Here is a 21,812-nt window from a genome sequence, read left to right as displayed (position 1 = left end):
AATGACAAGTTCGATACTAGATAAAATTACATTAAATAAAAGAAAACTATTAAATAATACAGAATGCAAAAAGAAAAAACAAACATCAAAACTTTACAATGTTAAGTAGACTTTAAGATTGTTTTTAAAAGTTAATTTGTTGTATATGCAGCAGAGGTTTTGAGGCAGGTTATTCCACAAAGTAACTGATCTATAAATAAAAGATCTCTTAAGATGATTGGTCCTTGGAATTGGTCATTTGAGCTGACTGGAACCTCTAGTGTGATAATTATGAACAGTATACCTAAAAACAATCTGTTAATTAATAAACACTGGGGTTTTCACTCATTAGCGACTTGAACAGTGTATTACACATGAATCTCTTCTCAGCCTTCGTTAGCGTCATCTACATACTGTTGTGTGGGGGAGATGCTGTGATTGGCTCACGGCCCAGAGGGGGGGTGATGAAAGCTGGGAGTCAAGGCTTTGATAAGAAACGCCTGAGAGGTCATGAGAAACCCTCCCGAGAAAACCGGGCCAAAGCCCGTTGACGCGTTTACGACTAAGAAGCATTTGCACGATAAGAGAAAGCAAAATCAATTATTTCTACAATTCAAATCACTAAAATTCCTGGATCTTGTCAGTTTCAATACAGCACAACTAATGTTCATAGAATAATTCATTACTGGGACATATACAGGGGATATTTTTTGAAAGAGAGGGAGGCTACAACCTCACGGGTCAGTTTAATTTTAAAGTTCTCAACAGACGCACAACTCTGCAGAGATCCAGACCTGCAGAGATCCAGACCTGCAGAGATCCAGACCTGCAGAGATCCAGAGATCCAGACCTGCAGAGCTGCAGAGCTGCAGAGATCCAGACCTGCAGAGATCCAGACCTGCAGAGCTGCAGAGCTGCAGAGCTGCAGAGATCCAGACCTGCAGAGCTGCAGAGCTGCAGAGATCCAGACCTGCAGAGATCCAGACCTGCAGACCTGCAGAGATCCAGAACGGGCCTCACCAGGTCTTCGGAGGTGAGGTGGGTCAGCCTCTCGTGGAGGAGGGCCGCCTGCTCGTCGCTCATCACAAACTCTCCCCTCCGGTCTCCCATCACCAGCTCCGGCCACACGGGTCCCTCACTGCGCTTCTGCAGCATCAGCTCCAGGCTGAGGACAGAAACACACGACTGAGGTGTAAAAAAAACAAGGAAAGAACAAATGATTCACTCCAAACCAAAGTGCTGCTGAAGGATGAATCATATACATGTGAATAGAAGAGCTCACGTGTCAGGAAACCTGTTTCTGAATGTAAGAAACTTAAAACCCCACAAACGGCCCGGGTGGCTGTTTTACATCCACAGCTTCAGGAAGTCAATCAGCTGGTCAGTCGGTCGAGTTCACGAAGCAGTCGGAGCCGGTCCAACCTGGCCACGTGCTGCAGAGTCGCTTGTAATGAGCAGAACTGGCAACGATGAGACCAACCCACGTCAAGGGGAACAATAGACGGAGTGTGGAGTTTAATGAGGCAGCGACGACGACAACAGAGAGATAATCAGGCTCCGATCTGGATGTGTGATGTCATCGTCCCCCGTGTGGCTATTTTGATCAAACGTTTGTATCCAACCGACAGGGTTGTTTATGTTTTTAACTTGGCAGGAACTTTAGATGCTTTCAAGTTACAGAAACATGTATATATATATATTCTCTTCAAGTAATGGCTCATGTCACTCCACAAGTACAGTTTAAATCACTGGTATTTTTGTCTCTTTGCACATGTATATATTATTCGTTTTTCGGGTTTAATACTTCTTTTGTACATTGCTCTTTTTTTATATTGCTCTTTTTAATCACTTAGCTATTTATTAATTATTTTGTAGGATATACTTTTTTTTATACCTTTTCAAATTTTCGTGTATATTTTGTAAAAATTGTCGAGCGTGTGTATGTTTGCTGCTGCACAAGTGAATTTCCCCTCTGGGAGATCAATAAAGTTTATTCTATTCTATTCTAAACAAGAGGAAAATATAGAAATAAGCCCAATAAAATAAAGGACGTAAAAATGAGAATTAGATCAAAAAGTAACATAGTTGCAGCAAAACGGACTATACAAACAAACTATTAGGATAATATTCATATTCACAGATAAACAACTGACAAAAGAAAACTATAAATAGATATTGACATATAGATATAGACATAATAATAAATAAAGAAATAAAATAGACAAAGAAGCACCAGAAACACCCAGAAGGTGCGACTCCAGCGGGATGCCGAGTGTCCGGCGGGATGCCGAGTCTCAGGGAGCATCTGGATGCTTTCACCTCCAAACAGCAGCCTCAAAGACGAGGATTGATGATGATAACATTTATCTGGGAGGAGTGGAGAGGACAGGAAACAAAGAGGACAGACACTCAAGTCCTCCCACATCCAAGCCACCTTTATTTCTCTGGACGAATGCATTCAAGCCTTTTAAAAAGGCTCAGGAAGGAAAGAGCTCCCTGAATGGACTCGAGGACGTCCATGAAAGAACAGGAAGCAGAGACGAGGTGGAGTGGAGCATCTGACTCCGTCAACAGATCCAGTGAACCAGGCCATGAGAGGAACTGGTTTTAAAGATGATAAGTGATAAATGGATCCCGAGGCCTTCGGCAGGTTTGTGGTCATCGACTCGCTGCGTCCTCCAATCCAGAACAGAGTTTTCATATACATTTACAAAATTAAAAAATACAAACTGTACCAGAATTTAAATACCTTGGATTGGTACTCCCAACTTAAATTTGATAAACATATAAAGAAAATCTCAAAAACAATACAAAGTAATTTAAACTGCTTTAAGTCAAATAAGACAGTACATTGCTAACCAGGATGCTAGGATTTTCTCAAACATCTCATACTGTCTGACAGTTTGGGCTCAAGCAGCTCCACGGCCACCAAACACATATATAATATATATATATAATATAAAAAACATATATATAAAACACATATATAATCTATATAATCAAACTTTAAAAATAATGGATAGAGAACCAGTTAGGTACCACCACTGCCACATCCTCAAAAAATATAACTTACAAAGCTTTGAAAGCTTTAGTACGGAAGCGTAAATAGTGTGTATATTTGTGTGGGAGAGTGAGGGAAGGTTTTATATCATGTAAATGCAATATTGCATTATTGAATTGTATGGTCTTTTTAATTGATGGATATGAATTGTATATTGTACTGCAATGTTGTGGAAGAGAATTAGCACGAGCTATAAACTCTACATTAGGAATGGGCGATATCTTACCATTCATGATAAACCGTCAAAAAAATTCCTCACGATAAGAATTTGTCATCTCACGGTAAAAACGATAAATTCCCGTTGGTGAAGTTTTTGTGTGAAGGGAAGGGAAGGGAAGGGAGGGAGGGAGGGAGGGAGGGAAGGAAGGAAGGAAGGAAGGAAGGAAGGAAGGAAGGAAGGAAGGAAGGAAGGAAGGAAGGAAGGAAGGAAGGAAGGAAGGAAGGAAGGAAGGAAGGAAGGAAGGAAGGAAGGAAGGAAGGAAGGAAGGAAGGAAGGAAGGAAGGAAAGAAGGAAGGAAGGAAGGAAGGAAAGGAGGAAGGAAGGGAGAAAGGAAGGAAAGGAGGAAGGAAGGGAGAAAACAAGGAAAGGAGGAAGGAAGGGAGAAAAGAGGAAGGGAAGAAGGAAGGAGAGAGCAGGAGGAAAGAAGGAAGGAAGGAAGGAAGGAAATGAGCAAGATAGAAAGAAAGAAAGAAGGATAAATTCCCGTTGATGACGTTTTTGTGTAACAAACATGGCGGATCTGAGAGCGAGATAGATTTATAGTTACAAAGATGGAGTTGAATTGGTATTTTTTTTATCGTCATTTTTATCGTTATCGGGATAAATGCCAGAAATTATCGTGATACATTTTTTAGTCCATACCGCCCATCCCTAGTCTACATGCATCACATCAGCTGCAAGCTTGTATCTATGTTTGACTGCATAGTCCCATTCAAATAAATAAATACAAATACCAGGAGGCGTAGAGGTGCTCAGGAAGGTGCAAACCTTTTCTGGTCTTTGAAGACCCAGGCGCTGGCGTCGGGGTCCACAGACGCGTACAGCTGCCCCTCCAGCAGGGGCGGGAAACCCTGGAGGCCCAGGCTCAGGTGGTCCGCCGTCAGCTGGAACTGCACGTCGTCCCTGGTGACGCCCTCAGGCATCCGCACGCACACCGTCACGTCCTCCTCCGTCTGCTGCCAGAAGTAGATGGGATCTGAGTGGGGGGGGGGGGGGGGGGGGGGGGGGGCGACAGGGGGAGCAGGTCAGTCACGGCCAGCACTGCTTTTTTATTTTAATCCTAGTCCGGGTTTGTCTTTCTGGTAAAACAGTTTTAACCCAAGTTCATGACTCAACAAACCCCGCCCATTCTACCCAGGGCGTCTACAGGTCTGACTGAGGTACATTTAAGACTTTTTAATACCATTTTCAAACTAAATTTAAGACCAAAAAGACGAGTCACTAAGAAATCCAGCGCTGAGGTCGAAGTTGCCAGATCTGACAGGTACCAGCCCAAACGTGATGTAAAACCCACCGAAATAATGAAAAAACAGCTCAGATCGGGGCACGGTGGCGCAGCAGGTAGTGCAGCCGTAAAAAAACTCCGGGCAAAGTGAAGATTTTTGAAAACTCCGTTTATGTATAGGCGTGTAGACCTCGTGTAGACAGAGACAACCGGAGTTTCGCGTTTTCGAACGTCACATTATGCGCCAAAACAACAACAAATCTGCTCTGACGACAACATGCGACCTTTGTTTACTACAGAACTACAGATGATCCACCATCCGTTCTCCAAGCTATTTATTAAATAAATGGTCTCTGCTCTTGACCACCGTTTACTGCGTTACACCGACACAGAGCCTACGGCGTAGGGTACGCTGCGACGCGCAGCCCTACGCTGTACCCTACGGCGTAGGGCTGCGTCGATTTAAACGCGGCAGCTCCGTGGTGGGACACGGGGGGAGTCGGGCTCGTTACCGAGAAGGAGACGCCGCTCCCGGGGGAGCTGCGCCGCGGAGGCGGCCCGGAGGCCGGAAGAACAGATGATCTACAGGTTTGGAATGCTTATGAATGTGGTCGAAAACGCAGATCTTCGGTTATGTGTGGAAGGTTTTTTTTTTAAAAAACAATGTAATGTGGATACAAATTATTTTATAAACGGAGGGGGGAAATATTAGGTTTTAAAAATACCCGGCTACGTGTGTACATAGCCTATGTTAAAACCAGGGGTGAAAGTAGATTAAAGTTCTTGCTGGTACTACGACCCCAACCTTCATGGCTTGTTCTCCTCCCACCACCAGCTTTTTTTCATCCCTGAACACGCATTCAATTTTTTAACGCATTTACGGTTTAGAAATTAGAAACACTATAGCACTATAGCAAATGATTTATTTAAATGGTGTAAATAAAGGCCAGTCGGTACACAGAATCTTTTGGTGGTACGGAGTACCGGATCGTACCAGCTTACTTTCACCCCCGGTTAAAACCCTAAATCATCAAATGTGTAACAAATGTCAAGCTTCACGACACCAAACAAAGACTACAATTAAATTGAGTAGATTAAAGCAAATCAAATATCAGTGAGTTTATTGTGTACGCTAATGGAAACTTTTTTGTTAATAATTTCTCACACACACACACACACACACACACACACACACACACACACACACACACACACACACACACACACACACACACACACACACACACACACACACACACACACACACACACACACACACACACACACACACACACACACACACACACACACACACACACACACACACAAATATATATATTTTTTTATACATACCCTCAGATCTCCACATCTGAGGGTCTCAGGTGCTTGTATGACGCTACAGACGCAGGGAAAGGTGAGGAAAAGCTCCCTCCCTGGACTCAGACGCTGATAACTGATAACAGAACCGTTATATACTCAGAACTCTGATTACTGGTGAAGGATGAGCTCTGAAACTGGTCCAGGACCATCTGCCAAACCCAGACACGACTCCGTAACTGATAGGGACGATAAAACGAGGCGTCATCCTCCTTTGTTCTCAACCGCCTCCGAAGAGACTAATGAGAAGAAGAGGAGCTGCCAAGGCCCACGTTTCATTTCAAAACCCTTCTTTCCGCCGACCGTCTCATTTCCTCTCGTCCATTTGGATCAGTGAAAGCTTCAAGGAGGCCTTGAGATTACCGCGAAGCTGCATCCCCATCATTCTGGAGGATTTATGTCACTTTGGAGATCCGGACAAAGACTTTGGCCTCCGTTCATCTGGACCGGCTTCAAGTCCGGCTTGTACGACACGAGCGGAGCCTTTTTTTAGCCTCGCGGCTCAGATTAAAGGAGGTGGTGAAGACATCCGTCACCGACTCTGGCCGGCATCCCGTTACCGTGACGCTGTGTGAGCATCACCTGCTCCCACTCAACATATCCCACGTCCTCTTCCGAGGCCAGAGTCGGATATCTGATGCCCTGAAAAGTAGCCGCCAGGAGCCGAGCCCCGGTCCTCATCTGGAGAGGCCGGAGCGCTGATCCTAACAGAGCATCCTCACCGGCTCTTATCGGCTTCAGTTTCAGGGGAAGATTTTTTATATTGTGCACTTCGAGAAAAAAGTCGAAATGTCGAGATTAATGTTGAAATACAATTTCAAGAATAAAGTCGAAATTTCGACTTTTTTCTCGAAATTGTACTTCGACATTAAAGGGATTGTGACATGAAAAACACATTTTTCCTTATTTTTTGTGTTTTGTTGGGTGTCTTGACATCAATTACACCCAAAAAACAACGAACTTTTAACATTCAGTGTATTGTGTGCTTTCTGGGATTTTCCGCATAACTGTGCAAAAACGGCGCATGTGGTTTGGTGGCGGGCCGTTACGTAACGGCCCGCTAAATCACCGCCCCCTCCACCCAGCTCCCTGTCTCCTCTCCTCTCCAGCGCATCATAAAGGCTGATTTATGGTTCCGCGTTACACCGACGCAGAGCCTACGGCGTAGGGTACGCGGCGACGCGCACCATACGCTGAACCCTACGGCGTAGGCTCTGCGTCGATTTAACGCGGAACCATAAATCAGGCTTTTTAATCAGGCGGAGCTGTTTAGAGCCTCTTTTGTTCTAATCACCGGAGGAAAACTGCTAAGAAGACCCGCGGCCACTGACTGGACTTAAGATAAGGTGACACTGCTGCTTGCATGCCTTTATTTTTATTGCTGTGGTTCGCCGGGCTGCTTTTCTGTGCATGCTTCGCCTGTCGCTCCCGGCTCTCTCCGACGCCGCTGTGAGCGTATGGCTGGAGGAGGAGGAGGTTTGGAGGAGGAGCGGAGCAATGATTGACAGGAAAGGGGGAAAAGGAAGCATTTTTCACGGCGCAAAAAAACACTGTAATAAAAAGCCAGGAATGGAGTACTAAGAGTGAAATTTTTCTTGTTACACTCTTTTAGACACATTTGAGGGATGTTGGCCAAGACTTTTAAAAGTGTTAAAAGCATGTTAAAAATGATGTCACAATACCTTTAATCTCGTCATTTCGACTTTTTTCTCGACATTTCGACTTTTTGAAGGCGACTTCTACTGGGCTGTTTATTATCCACCGTGCTGCTGTTATTGTTGTTGTTTTGAATTCGGATACAGGAAGAAGAAGCGGAAATGACGGGAAATGCGTCACGACGTTCTCCGTGCGTCGCTGGTTTCATCCAGATATCCCAAATTATTACAATCACCATGTAAACAGGGATAACCCTGTTTGCTCACGCATGTAAACAGATTATTATCCCGCTGCTGCTTCCACATGTCTGCTGTGCTGCTGACGTCCCCGACCCCTGAGCAACCACACTTGGTTCCTACGCTCTGCGTAACATCATTACAACACAGTGACAGAAAACTATAACAGCTGTGATGAATATCTTCAGCTATTCATTTCATGCTGCTGAGAATTCTGCACTAAGTTTAAGCCAAAATGTACTTTAATTTTCTTATTGATTGTGAGTTTGACTGGATGTCATTCAACTTTTTAACCTAGTAGGTAAACTACCTCTTTTGAATGGAAATGTATTTATTTTTGTCATTGCACTATTCTGCACTTTTTGTTTTAGTTTACAATATCATGTTTCTACATTTTGTGAGACCAGTGCTGATAAGCTTTGTTTTGATCCGATGATGCCAGTGATGTCAGTGAAAATAAATATAGGTCCATGATGGAGAGAATTGACAATAAAAGAAACTTGGGTCAATTTGAGTTTTAGTCCTCTTTTTTTTTTTTTTTACTTAATTCATTGCTAAAATGTATGTGATCGGGAAAAAATATCAGAATTGTATCGGGAGCCAAAAAAAGTGAAAAGAAATTTCCTTCCTTCCTTCCTTCCTTCCTTCCTTCCTTCCTTCCTTCCTTCCTTCCTTCCCTCCTTCCCTCCTTCCCTCCCTCCCTCCCTCCCTCCCTCCCTCCCTCCCTCCCTTCCTTCCTTCCTTCCTTCCTTCCTTCCTTCCTTCCTTCAAAGTCAGGATTTCTGAGCTGAATCAAAGAGAACATCAGTGTGTTAGGAAGCAGGAGGAAGAAACAACCTGTTAATGTACGATACAGATCCCAAACACACTACTGTGCTGCCCACTCAGCCGTTTCCATGGCAACAACCAAAGCAGTTGGATTGTGCCTCAAAACACATGAGGCTCATGAAGATGTAAAGCATAAAGGAGCGAGCAAAGTTTAAAACAAATGGGTTGAAGGATGACGAGGCCTGCATCACCTCCGGACGCAGCAAATATAATATCAGTGAGTTTATTGTGTACGTTTCTACTTTTCTCTGCCATAATGGAAACTTTTTTGTTAATAATTTCCTCTAAAAACCCGGAAAAGCAGCCCAAATTTTATCAACCTGTCCAATTGTCACGGATCATCAAAGAAATGGGAAATTACATTTTAGAGTTTAGGATATTGTAGAAGGCTAGTTTAATTATGCCTTGATCTTTGTTTATTAATTGTTTGTGTTGTATTTATTTATTTTTTGTTATCATTTTGTTTTTTTCTATCTTTTCTTATTTTATTTTAATTTGTAATTTTTATATGGCATATGATATGATGTTGTGAGGAAGGGACAGGACTAAATCAGCGTTCTGCTTCCTCCTGTTCCCTCTCCAACACATTATTTCGCTGCTGTTCTTTATTTCTGGATGAGACTGTTAAATTGTTTAGCTTTTTTTGATATTTTGATGCTTTTAATTTTACCGTGATTTGTTGTTGTTCGAGACAAAGCCAACAATAAACAATAAATAAATAAATAATTGGGGAGGAAACCCGCTCAACCTGGCAACATTTTTCCTTTTCAAAGTGTAAGAAAACTCTTTGATGACTGCATCAATTCCCTTTAAAGATAAGATTCAAAAATGAAGACCCTTGGATGGAGATTTAAGACAAATTAACCACTGCTGATGTCTTTCCTCCTTGGAAACTGCAGACCATATTAATCAAGTGCATTGATTGACCTCCTGAAAGGTCCTGGCGGCGGCAGCGATGCTATCAGTCTCACCATCGCATCACTTCTGGCAGTGTTTGAGTTGTTGCTGAGTAAAGCCTTGTCAAAAGACTCAAAAGTCTTCTGATGTTTTTTTTTTTTTTTTTTTAATGATGTCCTGATACATAAAATCTTTGGATGAAACAACGTGTACAGTAATCCCTCATTCTTCGGGGGTTACGTTCCATAAAGAACCCGTGATAGGTGAAATCCGTGAAGTAGCAACTTTTTTTTTTTTTTTTTTTTTTTACAATTATTATACAAGGCTTCAAATGGCGGAGATCAGCCCCACCGCGACCCGATTAATTGAATTTGAACGGGAGAAAATGAAAAATGATTATGAAAAAAAAATACAGTAAGTACAGTAGGACAAATTGTGACTGGACTGACTTTCAGTTATAATTGCATAAATTGTCTATATTTCATTACTTTATATACTGTCTTGGGGTTACATTTGCATAAAATGCTAAAAATCACATTCTCAAAAATTTAAAATCGAAATAAACCGAAAACGGAAACAATAAAAACGGAATGTGGGAAAAAATAAAACGACTCTGTTTGCTGCCCTGGATCTGTTTGGTAATTCTGACCCATGATGTTTCTGAAAGCAGTTCTATCAGCATTCTGGGAGGTGATTGGTCCTTACAGCATCATTAGCTGCAATACTTGCTGTTGAATCTCAATATAATACTAGTATTAATATGTTGCATAACTACACAGTCATATAATTCATGCAACAGCTCAAAAAACTGTTTTAATAACACTAACCCAAATCAATATCGGAATCAAATCGGATTGAATCAAATCTTGATAATCGATTCTGAATCTGAAGAATCGGAATCGAATCAATTCTTGACATTTGAATCAATCCCCAGCCCTACTTCTGACTGCCGCTGCATCCTGACTCTCTCTGTAGTGTCTTTTTCTCCTAAAGCCCGCAGTGCAGGTGTGTTTTTTTGAGGGAACATAGTTATGGGTCATTGTTGTCACTCTTTTTTCTTCTGGACAAAAAGATTCTTATAAACCGACATGCCACCATGGATTATATCTGAGAACTGAAATGAACGATTCATCAAAGGGTCCCGTTCTTGAGCTGCTCGCTGAAGCTCATTGGCCATTCTTAATATTGTTGCTAAGCGACCAACGTTATTGACACAGGAAGTGAAGAAGCGGGGAGACAATCAGATGTTTAGCCAATCAGAATGCAGAACACGATGCACAATGCAAATCCGTGAAGCAGCGAGACGTGAAAGGTGAACCACGTTATAGCGAGGGATTACTGTACCCTCTTTTTATTTTTGCATCTAACTACGTGCTACAACAACTGACTGCATGTTTTGGTTCAGCATCTGAGGACGGAGGAATCGACGCAGCTTTTGGAGCAGAAACCTTCGCTGGACGTTTGGTGGTTTACTTCGGTTTTCGTAACTTTAACAAGGAAAAACCCACCTGTCTTCTCCACCTCCATGGGCTCCGGCTCCGGCTGCTCCACGGGAATCCCGTCCACATGCGTGAAGACGAAGGGCTTGTCGGAGGCCAGCATCAGCCCCTTCCCCTGGGGGGCCACGGCGGCGTAGTGGGGCACCGACTTCCCCCTCAGGACCCTCCTCTTCCTCACCGCGTACTTCCTCTCCTCACCTGCACAACACAACACACATTTCAACTGAGTTCATGAACTGGGCAGAGGTACAGGTTTGTCATCTCTCCGATCTGCCCAGGCTCCATTTAGAAATGTCCCATATTAGTGGTTTGTTAGCTGCTTGTTCTGGGCCATCCATCCATCCTCCCTTTCATCCATCAACCTATCCTTCCATCCATCCATCCATCCTTCATCGTTCCATCATCCTTCCTTCCATCCATCCATCCATCCATCCATCCATCCATCCATCCATCCATCCATCCATCCATCCATCCATCCATCCATCCATCCATCCATCCATCTCAAGACCAGGCAAGTGAATCAAAATTATCTCAACATAAGAAAGAATATGGTTCCACATCCTGGTGTAACGTGTGAATCTGTTGTTGACCCCTGAGTTATCGACTGTAGTTCATTTGTGGTAAATCTGCAAAGGTGGACTACAGAGTCGCTCGTTCCACCCATTTTCCCATTTCTGGATTAACTGGGTTTGAAGGGGGTCACATAGCAAACCATCGTAGACTAGTTCTCCAGACCAGTCGTGGTCTGAGACACTTTGTTGTGGTTCTGGTCTAGTCCCGGTCTCTGGGTCTTGGACTCGGATAACTGAGAGTCCGTTACCAAGGTGACACAATCTGGTATCAGCAGTTCTTCCTCTTGTTAATGTACAGTTTTGTAAACTATTTGTATTTTGCATCTGATTTAATGTTTTGGTGCATCTGCATGTGTCTGTATTTAATTACCGTTTTGTGTTTATAACGGCCTTGTTTGAATAAATATATGGGTAATATTTGTATTTTGTTGTGATTGATTAAGCATCAGGTCCATTTCAGTGATGCTGATATACGGTGTAATCTGATTACTATAATGGTAAATAATGTTATTTCAATCTTTAATATCTAAAATTCAGGTTTCATCTCCAAATTCAGTCCAATTTAAATCAGTAACATTTACTATTCATTCCTTTTCTGAGGTGGAGGGGGGTGTTGGAGGCTGGTTATTCTGGTAGATACTTTGGGACTAGTTAGTAGTCGTGTCAATCCTTAAAAGCACTGGAGTCAATCCTCCAATAGTGTAGAAATAGCGGTAGTTACAAACTCCAAAGAGAGCTGGACATTCCAGAAGACTCTTTGACAAGCACCATCCTCATGTCCTGGAAGGAAATAGTTCAAATTTCCAGAGCACAAAACACATCTAAAATAATGAGGTGGTGTGCCTATGATACAGACTTTGCACCAAATAAAACTGACAGTAGATTTAAAACATGGATTACAAAAGACCTAACTACCTATTATTCATTTGTCCATAAGGGGGCATTTCAAAGTTTTGAAACCCTTCAAAAGGATCATGGTCTGGGAAGAGAGGATTTCTTTAGATACCTACAAGTGAGACACTACTTTGACAAAAACATTAAAGAGGGGTTAGGAATCGATGAATCAGGGTTCATGGGGGTCTTTTTATCATTAATTAAGTCTGAATCAAGTAATAAAATTATCTCCAAATTATATAAGACCATACAACTTTCCAAACAAGATGATACAGATTATATAAAAAGCAAATGGGAAAAGGAAATAGGGGTAATAATCACACAGGAAAGCTGGGAAAGAATATGCCAACTACAATGGATCTCAACTGGGTCAAATACATGGAGGGAGTTCTGTTGGAAAAGTATTACCAGATTTTTTATCACACCCATTCAAAAACGATATCAGGGCAGCGGGGATGCCTGTTGGAGACTATGTGGGTCTCAGGGAGCTAACCACTTCCATATTTTTTGGGACTGCCAAGTTATAAGACCTTTTTGGAAGGAGATACAGATGCATGTGGAGAATATTTTTAATGTAACCATGCCTTTGAATTGTGAAACGTTATTTTTGGGAGACATAAGGTTCGAAACGTGGAATGGAAAAGACAAAAAACTGCTGACTATATTGTTGGCAGCCAGTAAGAAATGTGTTACAAGGAAATGGTTAAAAGTAGAACCCCCCACTATCGACGACTGGATTGGGATCATCTACCAGATCTATGTTATGGAGAAGATCTCTTCCTCCCTCAAGGTTGAGAAAGAAAACTTTTATAAGATCTGGTCCAAATGGACTGAGTATGTGAAACCAATCACATCCGATTTCATGTGAACTATTTTTTTATGTGATGTAATGACTGTTAACATGGGTGCGCTCCCTGGTTTTTAGTTTTTATTTTTTATTTTCTTTATTTTTATTTTTTATTTTTCTGTTAGTGTTTTCAATTACTGTTCATAAAAAATGTCGGGACAGTAGTAGGGACAGAATCATTTAAGTTTAAAGATTGAATGCATAAATGTGTAAGTTGGAATACTGCTGTTCTAAATAAAAAGAGAATTTCAAAAAAAAAAAGAAATAGCGGTAGTGCAGTCGCCACACATATCTGATCTCAGCTGATGGATGGAAACATTTATAGTGAGTTCAACATCATCATCCACTTCTCTGTGTTATTGTGCTGCAGTTGAATACGAGCTTATATGGAAACTAGCTGAACCAGGATGGAGCTGATGTCACTCGTTTTCTCCCGGCTGCAAACAAACCAATCTCTTCTGTGATTCAGTCGTCGTAACGAGGTTTTATTCAATCTATTTTATGGTTTTTAGAAGTCAGAAACCTTTGCAACTATTGCAAACAAGCACTTTAGTACGAAACAGGGCCATCGGTCTGGTGCTTGTTCGCGTGCTCCTTCTGCCCTTCAGGCATTTAAGTGTAAAATGTCATGTTTTGAACTTGTAGAATGGTTTCGTGTAGACTTTTATTTTGACGTTCGAATTTGCGCTCAAACAGGAAGTCGGTCTGAAAGTAGCTCCACCTCGTTTCAGTCGTTCAGTTTGCTCATAACAGCAGAGAAACATCTTTGTACGAGTTAATTCCCCAGTAGAGGTGTCGCTTGAATTCTCTCATTTTCATTAAAACTTTAGTTAGTTTGTTAATTTACATATGTCTATATATTTACATTATATTTCATTGTTAGGAGAGTAATTAAGTGTCAATGTTAAAAACCTTGGATTCTTATTTGGATGCTATAATTAATTCATGGAGATGTTAACAGTTAACAACGTTTATGGCTTTACTAATTGCAATGTTTTACTGTTTGTTTCCTGGTTTCAGTCTCTTTCATCTTTTATCCAATGTGGATTCAGTTCAACGTGAAGAAGGAAAATTAATCTACAAAAATTATTCAGGGCAGTCTTCATGTTGATGGATACGAGAGTTTAGCTCATTGTAGTTGAAGTTAACACCTCAGCGAGGACAGTACAGTGCCCTCTGTGGATAAGACGTATATAACACCTGGATATAAACCCTGAAACATCCGTTCCCACGGCATGTTGCTCTGCATCTCCACCGTCCGGCCTGATGACGACCAGAACCAGAGTTTGGTAGGAAGTGACTCCTACTTGATGATGTTAAACGCATAAATTAACAGACTGAATTAACACCCACGTCGACACTCTGACAGCGTGCTGAGGAGAGGAATAAAAAAGTGAGGGGTCTGCTGCCAAGGCGACTCGTCTGTCCAAAAGAATATTTTACTCTGACAGAAGACATTTTAAGGCATAAATAAATTCCTCCGGTTATTCCCCGAGAGAAGTCTTGTGAAAGTCATCGGCCGCATGTTTTCAGTCATGAAAAAGCCAGAGGTCAGCGACCTTTCCTCCCGACACACTTCCAGTAACGACCTCTCTGTGACGATGTCTTCAGCAGTGACGCCAGGCTTCACGTCAGTGTTGTTTTCGTCAACGATGACGAAATTATTTCGTTGACGCACCTTTTTTTCATGACGATAACAAGACGGTGACGAGCTTAACGTGGCTCTTTGATGACTAAAACATGACGAGACCTGTTTGAGTTTTCGTTGACGAGACGAGAGGAAAATGTTAGTGGGTCAGACGTTCAAAATGCATGACATTTCTACCTGCCTTTGACATGTTTGAGTGACTGTCTAGAACAGGGGTCGGCAACCCAAAACGTTGAAAGAGCCATATTGGATCAAAAACACAAAGAACAAATATGTCTGGAGCCGCAAAAAATGAAAAGTCTTGTATAAGCCTTAGAATGAAGGCAATGGCGAAAGGCGAAATGTCGAGAAAAAAGTCAAAATGTCGAGAAAAAAGTCAAAATTTCAAGAAAAAAGTCAAAATGTCGAGATTAATGTTGAAGTTTGATCTCGAGAAAAAAGTCGAAATGTTGAGAAAAAAGTCGAAATGTCGAGAAAAAAGTCAAAATGTCGAGATTAATGTTGAAGTTCGATCTCGAGAAAAAAGTCGAAATGTTGAGAAAAAAGTCGAAATGTCAAGAAAAAAGTCGCAATGTCGAGAAAAAAATCAAAAATTTGAGAAAAAAGGCGAAATGTCGAGAAAAAAGTCGAAATGTCGAGAAAAAAGTTGAAATGTCGAGAAAAAAATCAAAATGTCAAGATTATAAAGGAAAGGAAAAAAGAAGAAAAAAAGAGAACAGAAGAAAAAAAGAAGAAAAAAAAGAAAAAAGAAAAAAAAGAAGAAAAAAAGAAAAAAGAAGAAAAAAAGGAAGAAAAAAGAAGAAAAAAAGGAAAAAAAAAGGTCAAACATTTTTGAAAAAGCTCTAGGAGCCACTAGGGCGGCGCTAAAGAGCCGCATGCGGCTCTAGAGCCGCGGGTTGCCGACCCCTGGTCTAGAACGTAGATGAAAATATAGCATTTGAGACCTGTTGCTGTTCCCCATGTGTCTAAATGAACAGAGCACTTGGCTCACTCTATTTGTAACGTTAGCAGCATGTTTAACCATGTTTACATTCAGTGACGGTGTGGCCCGTATGTTAAACTGGTCAGTTATATGTGCAGCTTTATCATACTAGAGTCTGCTAGCTTTAGACTAAAACAGACTATACCTTTATTATCGTAAATATTGCTGAAAGTACTTTGTTTTATCTTTTCTTTTTTTACCTAAAACTGACTAAAACTGGACTAAAACCTTTTTCAGTTTTCATCGACTAAAACTAGACTAAAACTATCACATATAGAAATGACTAAAATGTGACTAAAACTTTACATGGGACTGATAACGACTAGATAAATCTGAATTGTTTCTGTCTCTGATCCAGTCATCACGGTTGTTTCTTTTCTCTGCAAACACCAAGAACTTTTATGTGAATCTTGGTTGTTTTTTTCAATCTTTGCTAATTAAAGTCCATCAAATTAACACCATCCCTTATAATTAACATTAATGAGTCAGCTTGCAGGCGTGCGTTTTAAAAACAGAGGAAGGTCGGAGGTACCAGACTGTCCGGGTTCCACCCACCTGGTCCTGCGGCGTTGGCCACCGTCACCCACTCCAGACACACCGAGTAGCCGCTGCCTTTGCTGTCCTGCGGGTCTTTCTGGAGGTGGAGCAGCAGCACCTCCACGGTGTGGACGCCGTCCTGGACGTGCGAGACGCTGTGCAGGATGGTGAAGGGCTGCCCCATGTCCTCGGTGAAGAGCGGCTGCGGGAAAAGGAAATAGATGGCATTAAGCGTGATTTATGGTTATGCACCTACATGATAGCTAGCATTTATATTTGTTGACGCTTGCGTCGCTCTGTAATTACAGCAGCTTCTTTTCTGCGGCGCTGACCCCTCGTCGTGCTGACCGTGCTCTTGTTTACTTCTTTTATGCATCTCCGATATGTCAACGACGCAAACAAAGTATATCTAATCTGAGTGAGTTCAGGCTGTCCAAATTGTAAGATAGAAAATCTCTGAAAATCTTCTAAACTTGCTCTCTAACTGGCTCACAGAGCTTCTCCTGCCGCCGCTATGCTGACGACACCCCGGTCTACCCATCACTCCCATTAGTGACTCCATGGTCTCAGCGTGGACCGCTGCTCGTCTCACATATGTCTCCTCTCAGGGGAAGGAACATCACTTTCAGCTACGCCTCTCCAAGACTGAACTGTTGGTAACCCCCGGCAACCACACCATCCACCCTGACCTTTAAATTCAAGACTGGCACCTCATGTCTGAGTCAAACCGAGGTGGTGAGGAACCTGGGTGTCATGACTGATGACCATAATGCTCTGCTGTGATCGAGTTACAGATTATCCGAGAACACGGCGCCGCCCACAAAAGGCTGGCGTCACACCAGTCCTCATTAGCTCCACTGCTGACTGGTGTCTGCGGGTATAAAGTTCTCAAAAAAACAAAGATTGTAGGTCACTACAAACACCAACATTTTATTCTTTAATCCAGAAAAGGACAGTAAGAAGTAAGAGTCTAAAAAGCACACTACTGCCTTACTTTATGACACTGTTGCACTTTTATTTGTTTATTTGTTTACATGCTTGCTGGGTATTTTAAGTTGAGCTGCTGTTTTTATTTAATTCAAATTTATGTCTAAATCTGACTATTATTACTTGATTGTTTGAGCTACCTCCAAGAGAACTGCGCTGTTTAAGTGCTAAATGATGAAATAAGGCGAATAAAATAAAAATAGTGGGACAACCTGGATCTGTTAATTTTGCTTTTGTTCATTTTTTTAATGTGTTACGAAAGTATTGGATTGGGACTCGGTATCGGCCTAATGGGGACGTCCCTCCTCTTCCCGCTGACAGAAAGCCTGACAAATCGCCCCCGCCCCCCACCACCCACCCCGCCAAGTTTACACACCAGAACATTAAAACTATTCGTTCCCGTCTTATCTGCGAGCAGCAGACGTTACGGGAGGTCTATCCTCCGCTCTGTAAAAGAAGCATTTCTCATGATTGAACCAATAAAACGCTAATTCAGACCGGTATTTCTCCGTCGGTGTCCATCGCTGCCTCTTTGATGAACCCCAACTTTAATGCGTAAATACATCCGGCTGACGGGTCTGTTTATTATCGGCATCTTCACAACGTGAGAAATGCAGGATGGAGCCACTCCGGTCCCTCGGAGACTCAACCGTAGAGCAATGTTAATCCCTTCATCCCTTCCCTCTTTATTAGTTCCTGGTTACGGTTTCCTCTGGTATCAGAGGATGTAATAAAGGACCAGAAAATGTGAGAGTGGTTGGCACTCGATTGCCCACACTGTCTCCAGCAATATTGTTGATCACCTAGTTGTTTATTTTTTTAATTTTTGGAGTAATAAAAGAAAAAGAATTACATTTTTCCAACCAAATTCCCTCCATCTCCTGGAGCTGGTGGAGGTGTGTTGGGTCTTATTCATGGCGTCTCAATCCCCCTCTGACAACGCTATGTTTAATTCTTTTGCCCATTTCACTTTTATGTACATTGTTTTTTTTCCCTGTTGCTTCAGTAAACCTCTATACAGTTTGGAAACAATTCTTAAAGGAGTTTGCTTATAAGCACCTGTCAAGACCTCAATCACATCCTTCCCTTCCAGTGAGATTTCCTTCTTCATTTCTGTGTCATAAAAGTGTCTCAGTTGTAAATATCTGTAGAAATCGCCATCTTCCTTTCCAGGACATTTTAATGCTCCTCTACTTCCATATGGTCTTTGTGAGCACCTCACTCCGTTAACAGCTACTTTTATTGGAAATTAATGAGGTGAAGTCGACATGAACATGATTTAATTGTATGCATCAACAAAATAATAAAAAAACAGTTGATCACAAAAAAAAAGGAAAAGATATTTTACCTTTTTTTACTCATTTTCCAGGTTTTCCAGGACGCGTGGGAACTCTGCACAGACTGTTATCAATTCTCAAACATAAACTTACACATTGAAGTTATTTACTGCTGAACCCTTGTTGCTCTGGACTTCTCTTAAGAGGGATGTCGAGAGACGACTGAAAGGCAGTAGAAAAGCTACAGCTGCTTTCCCACATTTTGTGGGAACTATTTTTCTCTCCGCAGCTTGAAACTGCTGTCAATCAAAAGCCATGAACAACAATCTTTACTCACTTCCCACTTGGCGTGAGCGCCGTCGCCCCTCTTGCCGGTGCGGAGGAGCTGCAGTCGGCCGCCGCCGTCAGACAGAGCCGCCCAGGTGGCCGAGGTGAGGCTGAGCGAGGCGCAGAGACGGTCCTGGCACTGGCCCGGTTCTGCCATCCGGTACACCTCTCTGGGCTTCCCCAGGGCCGTGTCCTGGAGTCACATCAGATAAAACATTAAAACTGCGCAGAGTCGTCTAAAATAGGAGTTTACAAGCCGCTGAAAGAACTCATTTATTATTTGTTCTTACAAACAAACTGGTGAGTATGGGGTCCGGGGCCCTCTATTAAGGGCTGTCCGGTCTCTGTATGATCGGAGCAGGAGTTTGGTTCGCATTGCCGGCAGTAAGTCAGACTTGTTCCCGGTGCATGTTGGACTCCGGCAGGGCTGCCCTTTGTCACCGGTCCTGTTCATAATTTTTATGGACAGGATTTCTAGGCGCAGCCAGGGGCCGGAGGGGATCCGGTTTGGGAACCACAGGATTTATTCTCTGCCTTTTGCGGATGACATTGTCCTGTTGGCTTCATCAGGCCGGGACCTTCAGCATGTGCTGGGGCAGTTTGAGGCCGATGTGAATTGGCGGGGTTTGAGAGGGGAAAGGGTGGCGTGCCTTCTCCGGGTGGGTGGAGAAGTCCTGCCTCAGGTGGAGGAGTTCAAGTATCTCAGGGTCTTGTTCACGAGTGAGGGAAAGATGGAGCGTGAGATTGACAGACGGATCGGTGCAGCGTCCGCAGTTATGCGGTCGGTGTACCGGGCCGTCGTGGTGAAGAAGGAGCTGAGTCGAAGGGTGAAGCTCTCGATTTACCGGTCAATCAACGCACCTACCCTCACCTATGGTCATGAACTTTGGGTAGTGACCGAAAGGACAAGATCGCGGATACAAGCGGCCGAGATGAGTTTCCTCCGCAGGGTGGCTGGACACTCCCTTAGAGATAGGGTGAGGAGTTCGGTCACCCGGGAGGAGCTCGGAGTCGAGCCGCTGCTCCTTCACATTGAGAGGAGTCAGCTGAGGTGGCTTGGGCATCTGTACCGGATGCCTCCTGGATCCTACCTAGGGAGGTGTTCCAGGCATGTCCCTCCTCCCTAGGGAGGTGTTCCAGGCATGTCCCTCCGGGAGGAGACCCCGGGGAAGACCCAGGACACGCTGGAGAGACTATGTCTCTCGGCTGGCCTGGGAACGCCTCGGACTCCCCTCGGAAGAGCTTGAGCTGAAGTCCTCGCACCCTGTGGTTGACCTGACAGCCTACAACACCACGAGGGACTCTGTAATGAGCCTCGTCTGAGGGTTCGGTCCTGGAGGCAGGCGACCCCCCCCCCCCAGCGTCGGGAGAGTTCGCTTACGAGCCCGGGGCGCTTGCCGGTGGGCTTTCATGAACGATGGCGTGAACGTAGCAAGTTCAGGTCCAACCGCTCTAATGAGGCCGATACTGGAGCAACGCGAGCGCGGGCCGGTGGCTAAAAACTTGGCTCGTCCGTCTCGAGGTTCCACCATCGAGACGGCCAGAGCGATAACCGTAGCGCCGAGCTGCTCGGTCATCTCGGGGCCTTCAGCTCCAGGTATGACATCGAGACCTCCTGAACTCTCCGGCCTTTACTACAGTCACACAAGCCATGTCAGTAAAGCCGTAAAACACATCTTTGAGTACTTCTTCAGACTCCAGCTGGCGTTTGCTGCACTTCATCCCCACATCAAACGAGGAACCGCCGCGAGGCTCCACGGTTGTCACCTCAGCTAGCGTCACCTTCCTCGTACCTGCAGCTCCACACTGGTGTTGTTTCTGTCAGTCTGTTTCAATTCTGGTTTTAGTCTAGTCTTTGGGTCCAGCTATCATTTTAGTTTTTAATAGTTTTAATCACGTTCATTCTCCTTTTAGTCGTGTCAAGTTTCAGTCGACTAAAAGTCTGAGCATTTTAGTCTTATTTTAGTCAGAATGGTCTATTTTAGTCTAGTATTAGTCAAAGATTGTATTTAGACAAACCCATTTTACAATTCAAACAAGGTTATCTTATTATTATTATTATTATTATATTATTGTTACCTTATAGACTCAAGAATACATTCATTCCAGATACAGAAGACTCTCATTTGAGTTTCCAACATATTTATTTTTCCACATTTCTGCCCGTCTTTTTCTTTTCCGAGTAGATTTTTCTTAATGTACTCCTTCATTTCTGACTTCCTTCTCTACCTTCCTCCCTCCCTCTTTCGTTTCTATTCATAACTTCCTTCCTTCCCATTTTCTCTTCCATTTCTTTGTTCCTTGCTTCCTTAACTTCTTCATTCCTCCCTCCATCCATCCTTCATTCCATTCATACCTCCCTTCGTTTCTTCATACCTTCTCTATTTCTCTTTTATTTCTTCCTTCCTTCCTTCCTTTCTCCTCTCCACCTTTCCTTCATCCCTTGATTTATTTCCTTCCTTCCCTCCTTCCTTCCTTCCTTCCTATTCATACCTTCCTTCCTTCGTACCTTCTCTATTTCCTTCCTTCCTTCCTTCCTTCCTTCCTTCCTTCCTTCCTTCCTTCCTTCCTTCCTTCCTTCCTTCCTTCCTTCCTTCCTTCCTTCCTTCCTTCCTTCCTTCCTTCCTTCCTTCCTTCCTTCCTTCCTTCCTTCCTTCCTTCCTTCCTTCCTTCCTTCCTTCCTTCCTTCCTTCCTTCCTTCCTTCCTTCCTTCCTTCCTCATTTTCTCGTCTCCTCTGCACCTTTCCTTCTTCGACACATTGG

At 43.1% G+C, this 21,812-nt stretch overlaps 1 protein-coding gene across 1 annotated transcript in view; it reads right to left on the bottom strand.

Annotated features, from left to right (window-relative positions):
* The window catches only part of LOC133460591 (nudC domain-containing protein 1-like), a 44,181-nt gene that overhangs the window by 15,625 nt on the left and 6,744 nt on the right, over positions 1 to 21,812 (bottom strand). Inside the window, exons 3-7 of the mRNA XM_061741236.1 lie at positions 19,060 to 19,242; positions 16,477 to 16,660; positions 10,988 to 11,176; positions 4,029 to 4,236; positions 1,000 to 1,144 (exon numbers count right to left, since the gene is read on the bottom strand). Coding sequence (XP_061597220.1) covers positions 1,000 to 1,144; positions 4,029 to 4,236; positions 10,988 to 11,176; positions 16,477 to 16,660; positions 19,060 to 19,242 — 909 coding nt within the window. The remainder of the gene's footprint in view (positions 1 to 999; positions 1,145 to 4,028; positions 4,237 to 10,987; positions 11,177 to 16,476; positions 16,661 to 19,059; positions 19,243 to 21,812) is intronic.

This window comes from Cololabis saira, chromosome 15, assembly GCF_033807715.1.
Source record: "Cololabis saira isolate AMF1-May2022 chromosome 15, fColSai1.1, whole genome shotgun sequence".
NCBI classification, from domain to species: domain Eukaryota; kingdom Metazoa; phylum Chordata; class Actinopteri; order Beloniformes; family Belonidae; genus Cololabis; species Cololabis saira.
This window is presented reverse-complemented; position numbering and strand designations above follow the sequence as displayed.